General features: G+C 44.6%; 2 protein-coding genes and 1 long non-coding RNA gene across 53 annotated transcripts in view; 1 reads left to right on the forward strand and 2 right to left on the reverse strand.

The window, feature by feature from the left end:
- Positions 1-16,040, forward strand: part of SERPINC1 (serpin family C member 1) — a 24,018-nt gene continuing 7,978 nt past the window's right edge. Inside the window, exons 1-11 of one of the 9 annotated variants that reach the window (XR_015274023.1) lie at positions 1-59; positions 2,015-2,203; positions 3,101-3,185; positions 3,944-4,005; positions 6,175-6,409; positions 8,485-8,863; positions 10,558-10,773; positions 11,095-11,232; positions 11,348-11,741; positions 12,079-12,143; positions 12,358-12,539. Coding sequence is in view for 8 of the 9 variants with exons in the window: in XM_086842668.1 (XP_086698794.1) it covers positions 6,267-6,409; positions 8,485-8,863; positions 10,558-10,773; positions 11,095-11,232; positions 11,348-11,741; positions 12,079-12,143; positions 12,358-12,531 (1,509 nt within the window). In the remaining variant the exon portion in view is untranslated. Of the gene's footprint in view, positions 60-2,014; positions 2,204-3,100; positions 3,186-3,889; positions 4,006-5,341; positions 5,426-6,174; positions 6,410-8,484; positions 8,864-10,557; positions 10,774-11,094; positions 11,233-11,347; positions 11,742-12,078; positions 12,144-12,357; positions 12,881-14,036; positions 14,970-16,040 lie in introns of those variants that run through there. The other 8 variants (XM_086842671.1, XM_086842673.1, XM_086842668.1 and 5 more) reach the window with 8 other exon arrangements.
- Positions 1,613-11,381, reverse strand: LOC147651460 (uncharacterized). Its single transcript, XR_015274041.1, has 5 exons — positions 11,300-11,381; positions 10,489-11,026; positions 9,516-9,600; positions 8,747-8,900; positions 1,613-6,773 (listed from the first exon to the last, which is right to left on the reverse strand). It is a non-coding gene; the product is annotated as an uncharacterized LOC147651460 (long non-coding RNA).
- ZBTB37 (zinc finger and BTB domain containing 37) overlaps positions 14,418-16,040 on the reverse strand; it is a 21,309-nt gene continuing 19,686 nt past the window's right edge. For all 43 annotated transcript variants that reach the window (XR_015274008.1, XR_015274004.1, XR_015273997.1 and 40 more), the window contains one exon: positions 14,418-14,927. The gene's annotated coding sequence lies outside the window, so the exon portion shown is untranslated. The remainder of the gene's footprint in view (positions 14,928-16,040) is intronic.

Consider the following 16,040-nt stretch of genomic DNA (forward strand, 5'->3'; position numbering starts at 1 on the left):
GAGGAAGAATGTAACTGCTTAGTGTTGTCACAGTCCTCGAAACACTTCATGTGATGCAGGTAGAGCCTTTGTTAGCAGAGAGAGGAGAACAAACTTAACATTTATAATTTATTTCCTACTGGCAAGTGTAATATTGTGCCATAGGAAGTGTAGCAAGCAAAGACGCTGCAGCTTTTTCTGAAATTTCCAAATATAAAAAGTGCATGGCAATGTGAATTTGTCTGCATCAGGAACATCAGAGTCATTTAATGCTTAAAATGTGTGGTCATTTTAATCAAAATTGGATGCCTGTAGATTAGTAACATGAATAATTAAATGATCTTTCCCAAGCAATCTTTGCAATTCCAGTGAGTTTGTGTATGATTATTAGTCCTAATTGCAAGGTGTTCAGCAGTTGGGAAGGTTTAGGTGCCTAACTTCATCCAGCAGGGCAGCTTTCCTTGGATATACTGGTTGGGTGTTTTCATATGCCAAGAAAAAACTGTTTTGAAGATCTGCAAGTTTTAGGAAAACACAATTGTCCACTTCAATTTGAAAAATACAGTATTGGGAGAGACAGAAGCAACACAGTGCAGTCTAAGCATTAGACATGATGGGATTACATGTGAAATGTATATGGAGTAAATGTATCTGTAAGCAGAAAAAAAAAGAAAATATTGTGGAGTATTTGATGCTCAAGAAATTATTTGCTTCTTCATAATGTTAAAAAGATTTTCTTAATAGTTATGTGGCAGACTGTACTCACAAGTCTTTGGCATCCAAACTAGATTGTATATCAGATGGATCCCACAACTGGATGTGTGCACTGACCTCTTTATTTGTAGCTTTTTAAAAAGAAATTTGGCAGCAGCCTTTAATAAATGCATGAAGCAACCTGAGAGGAAGAAGCAGTCTCGTTCACATCACAGCTGCTGCACAGCTCACAACTGGTGCCGTGCATCTGCAGCCTCTTGTAAGTGAAGATCAACATGGTCAAAACTAATCAGTTTTAGTTTTTCTTAATTTTAAGGAATTCCTATTCCCCTTTTAGCCTCTGCTTGCTGTGTAAGCAGCTTCCATTCCATGCTAAAAGGGTCTTTCCTTAAGTCAGCTTAGCAACCATTGTGTAGCTTGGCTGTTGTTCCTTATTTTTTCTAGCTGGTAGTGTTGTATTAAGCTCTTCACCCTCCATCCCTGTATTTGTTGCTATGGGGAGGAAGAGGTGAAGCAAGACATGTGTGAGAGGAGGGAGGAAGAATTGTGGGATCTATATGACAGCTCCCACTTCTTTGAAATCATCTACTTCCAGTTGTGGGATTTCTCGATATATGATTTTTTTTGGTGTTTTTTGTAAGTCTAATTTTCTTTGATCTTGTTAGCTCCTTACAAGTCTCCCCGAGACATTCTGCAGTCATTATCACCTTTTTGGGTGGAGTTTATTTTATTTTTTGGGTTGTTTGTTTTGTTTTTTTAAAATAACTTTTTAACATTGGTACATATATGCTTGGGATAGAGCTCATGTAATTATCCAATCGTATTGATTGTATGTGATTGTGCCCTGCAGAGGTATATTTAACAAAAAATAAAATAAAGGATAGTCTAGGTAATAAAGGAGACCATGAGATTTGTTGAGTCAGATTATGAACTATTTCTTAAATTTATTAGGATCCTAGATAAGCAAAATTCCATCTGCTGTTTTATGAATCAGTGCTAAACAAAATATCATTCATTCTCCTTGTGTTTTTTCTTGCTTGTCTTCTCCTTTATTTTTTTCTTCCTTTCCTGTTTCTCTTTTCCATAAACAAAATTTCAATCCTTCATGGGAGTGGTTGACTCTGGGTTGATTTTGTGGATATTTATTGTTTGTAACTACCAAAATATTCGCAATTGGAGTAGAGATGAAGTAGAATGTATGAGAAGAATTCCATAAATTGAATTCTTTGGAAGTTTAGGGGAATTATGAAGTTTTGTACATACAAGCCTGGTCATGGGGGAAGATGTTCAGTGGTACATGCGGAATTGCTATCTTTTCCAGGAAAGGTTGGATGCTTTTCTACCTTTTGGGAAAACAAAACAAAAAGATAACAAAAGGAGTAGAAGAAAGTTCTCTATATCCAACTGCCTGTGTTATATCCAACTCCTACAATATACTTTTTAGACTTGAAATAAAAACATTCTAGATACTCTGCTGAAGTGGGACAGAATGCATTGAAGGAGGCAAAAGGTAAGAGAATCCAGAGATTTGAAAATCAGTATTGGTCTCCTTTATTTAATTCTCAGACCTATGGAGCCAACAGTATTACTCTGCGTGAAAGAACAAGGGAGTGGAGACCTACTGTACATACATAGCAGTTATATAGAAAAAGCCATATGATGAAATGCTATTTCTTCCCTCTTCACTGTGCTTTTTTCCCTATTAAAGCTGACTCAACCTCACGTTGCTCTCACAGAATGTCTGAGAGTCCTTTAAGTAGCAGATTGAACAAAAAAAAGAGTGGAAAAGTGATTCACTCTTTGGTTTGTAGATAGATGGAAGGGTCTGCAAGGTCTTACCTGCTTTTCTGTCAGCATTTATATTAAGTGATAATGAAGAATGCTTTGAAATATCCCTTGTTTTCTGTCTGTGATGAATGTACATTCCTCTAAATTTTGTGTGAGGTGTATGACTGTCAGACCATCTGAATAAGATTTTCACCAGCTCAAAGTGTGTGTGTTCTCTGCTGGGCTGGAGCATAAGAGATGCCAAATGGCAGAGAAGCCACAGGTCTTCTGGGTTTGGCCTGCCCTCTTTTGACTTCATCTGTAAACTAAATGGCTCCTTCACTTTATCACCAGAGGTGATAAGAAAAGATACTCAAAATAATCTGTTTTGTTAATTGCTTAGAAGCAAACCAGACCCTTCAGAGCAAGGAGTGAGCAGCATTTGTCTAATGTTGAGCCTGATTTGGAACTTGCCTTAAAGTGAGAATAAGTTTTGCTCCACAGTCTACTTTACAATGTTTAGTTTTCTCCTTTCACACCTCTTTGTGGTCATTAACAAGTTATTGTGTGTAAATTTGTAATTTTGTAAACTAGATGAAGCTGCTGCTTCATTGAAAAACTGTTCCTTCTCCTACTCCAGGGCAAGCACAGCCTTCTGCCCCTCAAGTGCATAATGTTCATTATTATTGTCTTCATTATTTTGAGCCTGGGCACTATGGATCAAGGTAAGGTGTGTTTTGCTGGGCTGAATCCCATCACTGCTCATTATTAGGTCCCCTCACACTTACACACTTACTTGCTGGATGGATGACTTGAAACATTCAGTTCCTATAAAGGAATTGTATTTAGAGGGAAATCCAGCAGAAAACTAAGTTTCAGTTGATGATGATTTCCTTACCCTTTCTCCCACTAATCTGAGGATTCAGGATCCTCATGCAGTGACTCACTTCAGAAGGAAAAACAGAGAGCTGAATTCCTACAGTGGTTGGCTGTTAAAAGGAAGATCTGAAGCACTGTGGAGAGTCAGATCCCTGTGGAATGAAGTGGTGGGTGGTCTGCATCAAGAGAGATTGGGGGAAACTTGCTGGGTTTCTTTATGTGGAAAAGAGGGGAGACCAAGCTCAAGTGGATGGTACCTGCTGGAATTTTTTTCCCTTTGGATATGGATGGCAGGATAGAAAGAATCTTGAAAAGGCTAGCTCATGAGATTCCTTGATCCCATCTTGCTCTGAGTGCAAGAGTCATTTTCCTGTGCATAGCCATGAAACTAAACAGTGAACACCCAAAGCACAAAACAAAATTAAGGCAATTTATGTTCCTCCTTGCCAATCAAGTATGTTTGAGAACTGCTTCTTTACAGCTAGGATGTGTTCAGTTGTTTCTGTAACCTCTTTCTTCCTAACTGTGAACTCCAACTCCCTATCTCCAGGACAGAAAGTGTGGGAGAAAACCAAAATGTGATGCTTCATCTGTCTTACCACAGGCTTTGGTGCTGGATGGTTTTGAGCCTCTGATCTTTGCTTTGGGTCTGAGAGCAGCAACTTTGTGAGTAAAACAGACTGTATTAGAGCAAATGAGGCATCTAACAGCTTGTATTAAGACACTGGCAATCTTGGGTGCTTCCTTAGGAATAGCTGTGCTCTATTAAGACACTGGCCATATTGGGTGCTTGCTTAGGGATGGCTGCTCAGATGCAAGTGCTGGGTTGTTGCTTGGAGCTGAATAAGCCATAAATTACCATTTACATGCTACTTTCAAAAGACAGATTTACTCAGCTATCCTAGATGAAAATACCTTGGGAACTCTGGGATGTGCATAGTTGTTTGCTTTTGGTTTTACTGCTTTAAACTATCTTTGAGCACCGGGTAAATGGGAACCTGTGGTTGGGATGTCTGCCTGGGTGTGGAGCATCCCTAATCACTCTGAAAACCCTGGGACCTGTGAGCATGTCAGTTACCTCAAAAAATTAAGCCAGCAACCACCTGAAATAACAAGGTACGGTATGCGAGTTCTTCCTTTCTCATGGAGGACATTTTTTACATTACCCTTCAGTTTATCTCCACAATCTCTGCCCCATTTAACTGTGTCCCATACTGATACAATCATTTTGCAATTAAATTTCCATTAAGTGAAAATGTTCCTCTTACTGGAGGCCAGAAACAGCACCTGCTGAGCCAGCCTGCTTTTGGGATTTGAAATTCAGGGAGCAATGCTGCAGAATTTGTAGAGCATCCTGGATCAGAAATGGCATTCAGTACTGCTCACTGACTTGTGAATCAGGACAGGAACTGGGGGAGCTGCTTTAATCCTCAGCTTTCCAGCAGTCCCACCCTGTGTCTGAAAGTGTTGTCCACACACTCTTGGAGCTCTGTCAGTCTTGGGGCTGTAACCATTCCCTGTGGATGCTGTTCCAGGTGTGTTTAAGATGGGATGCATTTGAAACTGCAGAATGTAAAGTGGGGCAATTTCTCCCAACTTGTGTCTGTTCAGGAAATGGGGAAAGAGGTGACAGGGCTGTCCCAGGCAGATGGGGAAAACATTTTGCTTAGCTACAGGATCCTAAAATTAGATCTACAAATACCTTATATAATTTTTATTCAAACTCTTGAAGGGTTTGAGGTTTGTCTCATGGGATAAGCGGTTCATTTTCTGTTGGCAAAAACTGAGGGCATGTGGCACGTGTGTGGGGTAGGTGGTCAAACTCTCCCTTGTCAGATTGAACTTTAAAACCTCTTTCAAACTAAACATTGCCTCTTTTTTCCCTATTCTTTGCTTAACCTTCAGCAGCTGGTCATCAGCCTTTGGCCTTAGCATCCTACTCCCCTCCCACCACCCCCTGCTCCTGTCTCAGCTCTGTTTGAGCAGAGAAATCCAGTGGGGAAGCTGCTTTGGGCTCAAGCAAGACTGTTCTCTCAAAAATTTGCTTTTACCTCCTAAAAGCAGAAAGCTGGAGGTACAGGGGCAGGTAAGAGAAAGAGATGCCATTCATTTTCATTGTTAATTAATTCCTTGAAACAGCTTCTTTTCCCTTAGTAGGAGCTCATGAATTTTAGCTGCTGCCAGAGTGGCTTTTTGCTCAATTAGAGAGGGTCTTCCCACCCTAGCTTTCATGAAGGCTGGCTTTCTAAATTGTCAGGCTTGACTTTTATTGCCAGCCTGCACCAATCATGGTGTGGAGGGCAGTTAACGAAGTCAGGATGCCCTGAGTAATTGCTGGCTGTGAAAGAGCACTGCTGGTTTGCTTTGGACTCTGGTTTTGGGGTGTGAGGTAGTGGGGAAGGTTTCTCAAGAGCCTAAATTAATCTCAAAATGGTTTGAGCTATTTTACATTAGCTGGGCTGTGTAGCACAGTGTGTGGGTGCTGTGGCACATTCTCACCACTACCAGTAACCCCAGTAGGTTCAGTAAGGTGAGTGCTAGGGTTCTGCAAGCCCAGTTAATCATTCTGTCCTACAGCAATGGAACAGTAGGATGGAAATGGAGTGTGCTGGTAATAGCCCAGCCATGTTGCACAGCAGCCGAGGGATCGGGGGGTTTCTTGATGTTTCCTCAGAGCCTTCTGATTTTGAGCTGAATCAGCAACTTGGTTTCTTGGCTTTCTGCACTTTTTGTTGCTTCACCCTGGGTAGAACCTTTTCTAATTTCTACATTCCCCCTTGCCAGTAAACCCTTTCAGGAAGTGCTGTTGTGAGAATACTTTTGTTATCCTTCCAGGTTGACACTTGGACTGCGTGTCAGTGCTGCAGAGGAAAAAGGGAGTGTTGAAGAGCTGTGTGGGAAGGAGGAGTGGGTTTTGACCAAATGCTATGACAAAGAGCTGGTCTAAGAAGCAGCAGGGACTCTTGCCTGTAAAAGACAAGATTGGATGTGTCAGAAGCTCTGAATTTATGGAGCAGGGACTTCACTGCAGAGTAAAAACAGGGAGCCTTTCTTATTTAATGAGGACAAGGTGAGGATGGAGGTGCCCTCCCCGTTCTTGTGCTTTGGCCTTTAAATATGAGATTAGATTAGCAGCACTTTGTGTGATGGTAAACACCACAAGCTTCTTCTGGCTTGACAGAAGCAGGTGTTTGTCTGTTTACAGACAGGGTCAGGACATGCCTTTCCCTGGAGGTGAGTGGAGTAACAGGGCAGGGACCATGATGAGGTTGTCCTTTCCATGGTGGAACTGGCCACTTGCGCGTTGGTGCTGCTGGAGCTGCAGGACCAAGTGTGGGTGACGGAGGACTGCTGCAGGCAGTGAAGGGCTCTGCTCCTGGCCCCAGGATTGCAGAACTCTGGAGTGTGTCTGGCTTGTTGCTGGCTGACTTTTCCTGTGGGATTGAAAGGTCTGAAAGAACAGCACTTCCTGGTGTATTTTCAAGTGTCTTAATATATTTTCTTTCTCTTGCCCTGGGTGTTAATTTTTGCTTTTGTAATTAGTTAACTTCCCTTCCTTTTTAGATTTTTTTTTTACCCTTTGTAGTGTTGCATCTGTGCTAAACCTTTTGCAAGATAATCTATGTGTCATTACCAGTGAGAGCTGTGGCCATTGCCTGAGTGAGCCCCTCTTGTTTTGCTGTGCTATCACACAGCCTTGGGGCTCCAGACAGTCTTAGTGCCAGATGAGGTAGTTTCTGCTTTTGCAGAGAACTGGAGCACAAATGAAGTCATTGGCCAAGAGCCCAGGGGAGAGGGTTGTGGAAGGTCAGAGGTCGCCTTCATCCCAGATCAGCCTTTGAGCTGCTCCTGTTTTCCTCCAGCAGGTGCTGGCCCACCAGCACTGGAAGATCACAGATATGAGGGTCACCAGTGCTAAATGCAGGTGACTTTTAATTTAGTTTCTCAGAAGGCAATGCTTGGTAGCCGTGGCAGTATGTGGAGGCAGGCAGAGACTTACCCAACTTAAGACACAAGTTTGAAAAAGTGCCCAGTAGCTGGCAAGACCTGGGCAGGCTGCCAGCCCCTCCCAGTTTTCCAAACTGTTGTGGCTGTGGTGCTTGAGCTTCTTCCCATGAGGTACATAAATCAGTCATGCAAAGGGCATCTTAGGACCACAGCGTGCAGGACATGCTCTGTCAGCCCTGGGATGGCTCATGAGACCTTGCTGCCAGAGCTGGTAGGTAATGAGATTTAGGAGGAAATTGTTCCCTGTGAGGGTGGTGAGGTCCTGGCACAGGTTGCCCAGAGAAGCTGTGGCTGCCCCATCTCTGGAAGTGTCTAAGGCCAGGTCAGACAGGGCTTGGAAAAATCTGGTCTAGCAAAGATATCCCTTCCTATGGCAGGGAGTGTAACCAGATGATATTTAAGGTTCCTTTTAACTGAAACCATTCTGAGGTTCATTGTGCTTTAGCAAAGTGGAAAATAAAAATTATCTCTCTCTTGCTGGGAGATTTTCAGAGACCAGCTTTTGCTGGAACACGGTAATTACCATTAGCCTGCTGCACTCTTTAGGTACCAAGGACAACCAGTTTGCATTGAGGTGGTATGAACTTTGGACAGGAATTGATGTGATGAACCAGCTACACCATACATGCTTATAAAGTACATTTTTGGGGGATTAGAGATGCTCAGTCCATGGAGGGACCAACTTCCTTGGAGACCTTTTCCTTATCACCTTTCTCCTCTGCCATAGTATCTCCTACATCAATAACTGAAAAGTACTGTAAAGCTGAGGTGACCCTGGCAGGTTCCTTACACTGTAGCCACCTCACCTGCCAATGGGGAGGACTCAAAAGTTCAAATCATCCATTTTGGTACAAACTTGTCAGGGCTGAGCCTGCTTCTTAAAAAAGAGAGGCCCAGGTCACTGGGAAAACACTAGTTTCAGTGTATTGCTTCTAAAAGTATTGTGTGCTCACAGGCAAGCTTATCCTGTTATCTGTCTGTCCTTATTTATCCTACAAGTCCAGGGCAAAAGATGATTGAGAAGACTGTGGGGCTCCTATCACTGTGATGTTGGCTGGAACAGGCCGGTGGGCTTTGGCAAGCAGCACGGGTTTCACAGACAGGCAGCATGTCTAAGCTCTCTCTCTCTGGTTCCAGGACAATGTGTCTCTTTGTGGTGTGTCTGCTCAGTGTATTGGGGCTGACTGCTCCTGAGCACTACACTGTGGAAGACATCTGCACTGCAAAGCCACGTGACATCCCAGTGAACCCTATCTGCATCTATCGCAACCCTGAAAAGAACCCCCAGGAGGGTGAGGGGCAAGAGTCAGCAAAGGACAAGATCCCAGAGTCCACCAACCCCCGGGTCTGGGAGCTGTCAAAAGCCAACTCTCGGTTTGCTGTCATCTTCTACAAGTACCTGGCTGACTCCAAGGACAATGGGGAAAACATCTTCATGTCACCCCTCAGCATTTCCACAGCTTTCGCCATGACCAAGCTTGGAGCCTGTGGTAGCACCCTCCAGCAGCTCATGGAGGTTGGTGGAGATTCCTCAGCCTTTTCCTGTAGCAAATCTGAAAGACAGGAAAGGTGATCATGGCTAATGGCTACTCTCAGGGTCAGGATGGCTTCTTGCCTTGAGAAGGAAATCCCAAGTTGGAAGAACCTTAAAATTTATCTCGTTCCACCCTCTGCCATGGGCAGGGACACCTTCCACTAGACCAGGTTGCTCCAAGCCCCGTCTCTGGATTTGTTTAGATTCCAGCTCTTTCCCCTTAGTCCCTATTTGGATCCAGCATTCCTGGGTTTGAGAGATTAGTTTTCATCTGGAGGAAAGGAAGCCCATTTGGAAGGCGAGGGAAAGGAATGGCAACAGTTTTCTCCTTGCAGGTTGAGCTAGGCTTTTCCTTATGTAAAAAGCAGGAAAAGCCATGATATCAAGTCCCATTGGCAGAGGGACATTCCTTCTCTCTCTTCCTTGGGACAAAAATCGGACACACGGGAGATCCTGCAGTTCATCTGACTTCCAGGGCAGGGGAGCCAGTACATGAGGAGCCTCTCCCTCCACCTGTTGGCCCTATACTCAGGGAATAGTTCTGATCCCAGACTAAGAGGTAATTCTGAGTTCTGGCTCTTCCATGTGACTAATTTAACTCCCTGCCTGTCCCAGCACTCAATGTCAGACTCACCTGACAACTTAACTGCTGTGTGGGGTTTGATGCTGCCTATACCTTTTTCTCCAATGGGAGACCTCAGCCCAAGGAGCCTTTTTCCCTGCAATGAGGAGGTGTAAATCAAACTGCTCTGCTTGTCCCCTCTGTTGCTGTCATTACAGATCCTACCTCTGGAACAAATGATGTTGGGGTTCTCCACACAGCCCAAATAGAGCAGCTATAACCACATCTCCAAAATCTTTACTTGTGTGTCCCCCTCTGGGCAGCCCTTCCCACTGGAAGGGGAGCCTTCTCCCATTGAGCCACCCACACCTGCACTCCTAATCTCCATTTTTCCTATGAAATGGCTGCTAACACCAGCTTTGCCTTACAGGAAACAGTGCCAAAGATCTTGGAGGTTCATAAAGAGCAATGTGCTGTAGGATTTTCTGTGCCTCAAATCTCTGAAGTTGGATAGTAGTAGACAAATAATAATTGTCCTTCCAGCTGGCAGCTGGGAACAGATAAAAAATTCCCTGGGCTGCAAAAATGATAGCTACATATTCCCATTCCCTGTAAAAATGTACCAGAAGTACCCAACAGGCCATGAAAATTCCTCCTGGGAAGGAGTAGCCTTTAGCATTGTCACAGGAGGGCTTAGCACATGTGAGTCCTCCCATGACCTGGTATGACCCAAGATTTAGGCCCTGTTGGTGCAATGCTCATCTTGGGGTATGGTAGGGGGTTATGAACACTGTGTTAATTTTAACAGCATTTAAAGGGGAAGCTGGGGACCAGTCAAAGGCGGGGTATAGAGAGCAAGAAAACGTGTTGGAAAGAGGAGCGGCATCTCCACATCTAAGTAGAGTTTAATCCTCCATTTGGACTCTCCAAAGGAGGCCTTGGGCTAGTGATGTGTTGATTTTCTATAGATTTGGGCTCCCACACATGGAGGGTGAAGCTCTGAGGGCCTGCAAATTTGTTGCTGTTGAGGCAAAGGCTGCACTACCATTTCCTCTCTGGCCCAGGAGCACAAGAACCTTCTCACAGATTCCTTGTTGGTGTTTGGCTTGTCCAGGTCTTTCAATTTGACACCATTTCAGAGAAAACATCAGATCAGATCCATTTCTTCTTTGCCAAGCTGAACTGTCGCCTTTACAAGAAAGCAAACAAATCCTCAGATTTGGTATCAGCCAACCGTCTCTTCGGGGAGAAATCTTTAAGCTTTAATGAGACTTACCAGAACATCAGTGAAATCGTTTATGGAGCAAAACTCTGGCCCTTGAACTTCAAAGTGAGTTAGAACTACTCAGGATTTTGCTTTTTCGTTTGGTTCCACCCCCCCCCCCCCCCCACCCCCCAGTCCATCCCTGTCTTTTGCCCAGAGGAAGTTCTCTGCTCTGGGTATGTGTGACATGAGTGAAAGCAAAAGGGAATCTGGGATGTAGCTCTTCTCACTCCAGCTCACCTTAACCACAGCCACATCTGTACTCGTCATACCTAAGCTCCATTGTCCTCCCCCAGCACATACCCTGTGAACCTTTCTCCTGCAGAAGGGGTACAAAGAGGGGTTTAAAACCCTTGGTTTAAACTTTTTTTTGGTCTCTTCCTTTAGGAGAAGCCAGAACTTTCCAGGCAAATCATTAATGAGTGGGTGGCTAATAAGACAGAGAAGCGCATTACAGAAGTGATCCCAGAAAATGGTATTGATGATCTCACTGTCTTGGTCCTGGTCAACACCATTTATTTTAAGGTAACAAAAGCTAACAAAAAGCTTTAAAATATTTTAAGCTAACAAAACTGGGGAACAGTACACTTACCTGGAGGAGACATGGTGCTCATGTTTGTTTTCCCCCTCTCCTTTTTAGGGGCACTGGAAATCACAGTTCCCAGCTCCAAATACAAAACTTGATATATTTCATAAAGCCAGTGGTGAGACCTGCCAAGTCCCAACTATGTACCAGGAGTCCAAATTCCACTACACATTCATCGCCCAGGACAAAGTCCAGGTGCTGGAGCTGCCTTACAAAGGGGACGATATCACAATGGTGCTGGTCCTGCCCAGTGCTGGGACACCGTTAGAGAAAGTGGAGCGAGACTTGACATCAGAGAAGCTGCAGGACTGGATAGATTCCATGAAGGAGATGTCTCTCTTTGTCTACCTCCCTCGCTTCCGTGTTGAGGACAGCTTCAGTGTCAAGGAAAAGCTGAGGAAAATGGGGCTGGAAGATCTCTTCAGTCCAGAAAATGCTAGACTCCCAGGTGAGATATGGAGATAGGGCAGTGCAGGGTAGAGGTGAGGGGCAGCAATTCTTCCCTATATGGCAGGGTAGTAGGTGCAACAACACATGAGGAACGAGAACATGAAAGCATTTATATGTTGCTGCAGTCAGTGATGGACTATCTGGTAAAGTCTACCATGGACACTCATTCCTGTTCTGCACTGAGTTTAGCAGTCACTTGCACGTGGAGGAGGATGTTTTTGTTTTAGGGCAGCCATGCCTTCTGCCTGATCCCAGGCCATGAAGGATGGATATATGTTCTTTCTTGAGCTGTTTCTAAACTCACAGTTTTACCTTTGTATATTTTTGTATTTCAGGTATCATTGCAGAGGGCCGCACAGACTTGTATGTGTCTGAGGCTTTCCACAAAGCCTTCCTTGAGGTGAGCCTTGTTTTGTGCCAGTGTGTCTTCCTCTTGCTTTTTAAAAACAAATATTAAAGGGAAGAAAATAGCTCTGAGCCTGCAGTGTTTGCTTCTCAGCAGCTTTGGGCTTTGGAGGGAGTCTGGCCCCTGCATTCTGTGGAGGAGGAAGGTGAGCTCTCTCCATGCTGCATAATGCCTGTATTTTAATCCCATATTCTCTCTTGGTTGGCAGGTGAATGAAGAAGGCAGTGAGGCCTCAGCTGCTACAGCTGTCACCATCTCTGGCCGTTCTTTCCCTATGAACAGAAAAATCTTCAATGCCAACAGGCCCTTCCTGCTTTTCATCCGGGAAGCTACCCTCAACACCATCATCTTCATGGGCAGGATAGCTGATCCTTGCTCCTAAAGGAGCTGGTAGGGCCTCACTTCTCCCTCCTCTGCCTTGGGAAAAGGGGAGGTGGGTTATTGTCACAATGCATGGGCTGCTCCTGGGGTGGTTGGTCTTGCTGTTTGGTGCCACCTGCAGGGAGGGACTGCATCCAACTAGGCTGTCCCTGCTCTTCCCTGCCATGTCAGGTGAGGGGGCTCATAGGTCACCTCACCTGTCCTGTCCTCCATGGCAAGGAAAACTGAATTTCATCTGGCACCAGTATTTTTGTGGCACCCAAGCCCAGCATTGCTGTCCTTCCTGTGCCCAACCCTCTGTAACTCTGATCACTTGGTTCATTAAAACCTATAGATCTGTATGTAACAAACTGCTCTCTGAATGCACAGTTTACATTAAGCCACTTCCTAGATTTAAATTCATCTTTTCCAGTACATGGGGCCCCACACCAGAAAGGTGAGTGGAATAGCAGCAGCCATAAGGCATGCGCTGGCTGGGCTAGGAGCACCCTCCTGCAGCTCTGTGTGGGTGGAAGAGCTGCCAAACAGCTGTGCCCTGCTTGCCAGCTGCTCTGGTATGTCCTGTGTGCCCAAGTGCTAAGAGTCACTAGTGACAGTCTTGCATAGCCAAGGCTTTGAAACTCTTTTTTAATATTAAGATTTCATCTAACAGTTACTATAGCAGCAGTGCCCATGAACCATGACAGTGCTCAGGTAAGGTAACCGGTAGCTGTAGCTTTGATAAAAATTCATTATTTTACCTGCAAGTTTACTCTAGGAGCTGAGGTGTCCTGGCCTGCTGTGAGGCCACATGTGATCAGACCTCTTGGTTTCTCAGGGTGTCTGTACTGCGGTAGCACCTTGGGCAGGGTTGTCCTAAAGGTGCGGAAGATTTCTCCATTTCAGGCAGTTGTTTGAAACCAGACAGTGAAAGCACAGTTCCTGTCCTCAGGAGGTGATGGAAGTGGTGTGTGCAGACAGAGGGTTGCACTCCCCAGTGGCCATGTACTCTGGATTGTGTAGGACCAGCAAAATATCCACCTTTGTAAAGGGTTCTCTTGGCAGGAATTACCAGAGTAACCAAGTAGTGAAGGAATTAACTTGAACAGAGCTGGTATGTCAGATCTTTGGTCACTGGGTCTCTAGTTTTGGAAGGTATCAGTGGTTTGACTCTTTCCTGTTCCTAGCAAGATTGCTTGAGCATCTGTGCAAGTAGTGTGTGATTAGGACATGGAGGGCCACCTCCTCCACTGTCCCACGAGCAAACTGTACGCATCTGAGAGGTGTCCTTAAGGAGCTGACATGCTCCCCTGGAGCAGTACCTTGGAAAGAAGCTGTGAAGGGCTGGGAACCTGGGAGAAAAGGGGAAGCATTTTGAAAATAGAGTTCAGAAAGCAGCTCTTCCTCTCCCTCTCCCTGCCCTCCTCTGGCAGTTACCACTGTGGCATTTCTTGATGGATCCCATCTTCTGCCTGTGAACATCACTGAGAGACACACACAACCTCCTGTAATCTCTGCCTTTTTCAGTTGTGCTCCAGGCTGTGGAGATGGACACTGGTGAAAGAGGAGGGCTGAGGAAATGCCTGGGTCTCCCTAGCATGGCACTGAACCAAAATGCTTCCCCTGCCATAGGCAGCTGGGAAAACATCCAAAACTTGACCTGCAGCAAGAGCACAGGGCTTGTTCCTCCTGGGGAAACTGAAAATGGCTGAGCCTACTGAAAAGGTGAGACAAAACTCATGCAACAAGGACAGAAGCCATTTGAGTTTCCAGGAACAACAGCCTGGCACTGTGCAACCTCTCTTAAGCTGCTCAGCTTAGGACAGTGGGGAGCTGCCCACAGCTGAGATCAGGTGGAAAATCCACATTGGGTCAGTACCAGTCAGCCATAAGACACAGACAAGGACCTGAGTATTAAACCATTTAATTCTCAAACCACTCACATGCATAATGTTCTTTTACACAGTGTTAAAAGAAAGAAGAAAATTCATTTTTTTTAATACAAACAGAATTTCAAGTATACATTTATAAGCATTTTCCAAATTCTTACCCAAGTTGCTAAATTTTCATTCACATTGTTCTTAAAGCTGTCCAATGAGAGCACGTTTTGCTAAACTGCTTTCAATGCAATTGTACAGTCCCCTCTACCTTGGTTTTCTTTCCCCCTTTCCCAATTCTGGTTCCCCTTCTACCCCTGCTCACTCCCCTCCAGCAGTGCTGGCTGTCCCTGGACACAGTGGCCATGGAGCTTCTGTTTGCCAGCACCCACGGAAGAGGAAAAGGGAAGCAGTCATGGAGGACCAGTTTGGAAACAGCTTGCAAAATCACCGAAGAACAGTCTGATATCCACAAGTTACAGAAGGCTTCAGCCTACTCTAGACTAGTCTGAACACTGACTTCTTTTTCTTGAAATAAGGACTGCAATCAAAAATAAAATAATAAAGAATAATTAATACAGCAGGAAATTTCTTAACTGTGAAATTAAGTCTTGAGTATTAGGACACCTGTCCTAAAAAGGTTTGGTTTACAGGTCACTAGTTGAAGGTGACAGCAAAATTTCTGTTACAAATGGTTACTCTGCAAACCAGCTCACAGCAGAATCAATGTGGGACACACAAACTTGGATTAAAAAAGAAAAAAAAAAAAACAAACGGAACTGACAAGGTCTCCATATTCATGTTATGGAAAAACCCCACAACCCCAGTAACAGTTTTCTCCTAGCTTTGCTATTCAGCTTAGCTCAGCCCTGGGCCACCAGCTGGGTTGTAACTGGGTGCAACTTCTGACCTGTTAAAAAATGGGGTTTAAATCTTCTTGATAGGCAAGGGTGGGTTTCTCTTGACACATTATGAAGTCCCTTAACAGCCACCAGCCCCATCAGTGCTTGGGCACAGTGGGGCTACTCCAGGTGGTGTGGGGGCCATGCTGGCCTGGGGGGCTGCTGGAGGTAGAGCTGCCATGTCCAAGCATCTGGCAACGTTGCTCCCCCCAAGCTGTGGCTGCCCTGGAGCTGCCTGCCCATACAGCCGTGTCCCAAGCCAGCCACAGCTGTACTCATATGACCAGTTAAAGTGCATTGCGGCAGAAAAGGGTTTGCTTTTTACTTTTTTTTTTTTTTTTTTTTTTTTTTTTAAAGAGGAACCTATTTAAAGTGCTGTTCTAGTTTGGAAAGGGACTCTGTTTAGAAAAAACAATGGCACCTTTTCACATGAGAGATTTCCTCTCTGTATGTGTGTGTGTATATATATATATATTTGCAGAGTCAGATCCGCGGACTAATGAACAATATATAAAGTGTTTCTATATTATCTTATTGCTTTTTTATGCTTTTTTTCTTTTTTTTTTTCTTTTTTATGCTTTTTTTTTTACTGTTGCCTGCTGCCTTGGAGGCAGGAGGGAGATGGATACTCCTTTTACCTTCCCCACCATTAACTGATTTCCTAATGCAGGAATGTGGTCTTACAGCTCTAGCCCAGAGGACAGTTCACTGTCAGGCATCACAGAGGAGGTGACAAAGTCCCCCTGAACTGT

Source organism: Cyanistes caeruleus, chromosome 9 (assembly GCF_971803275.1).
Source record: "Cyanistes caeruleus chromosome 9, bCyaCae1.hap1.1, whole genome shotgun sequence".
Taxonomy (NCBI): Eukaryota; Metazoa; Chordata; class Aves; order Passeriformes; family Paridae; genus Cyanistes; species Cyanistes caeruleus.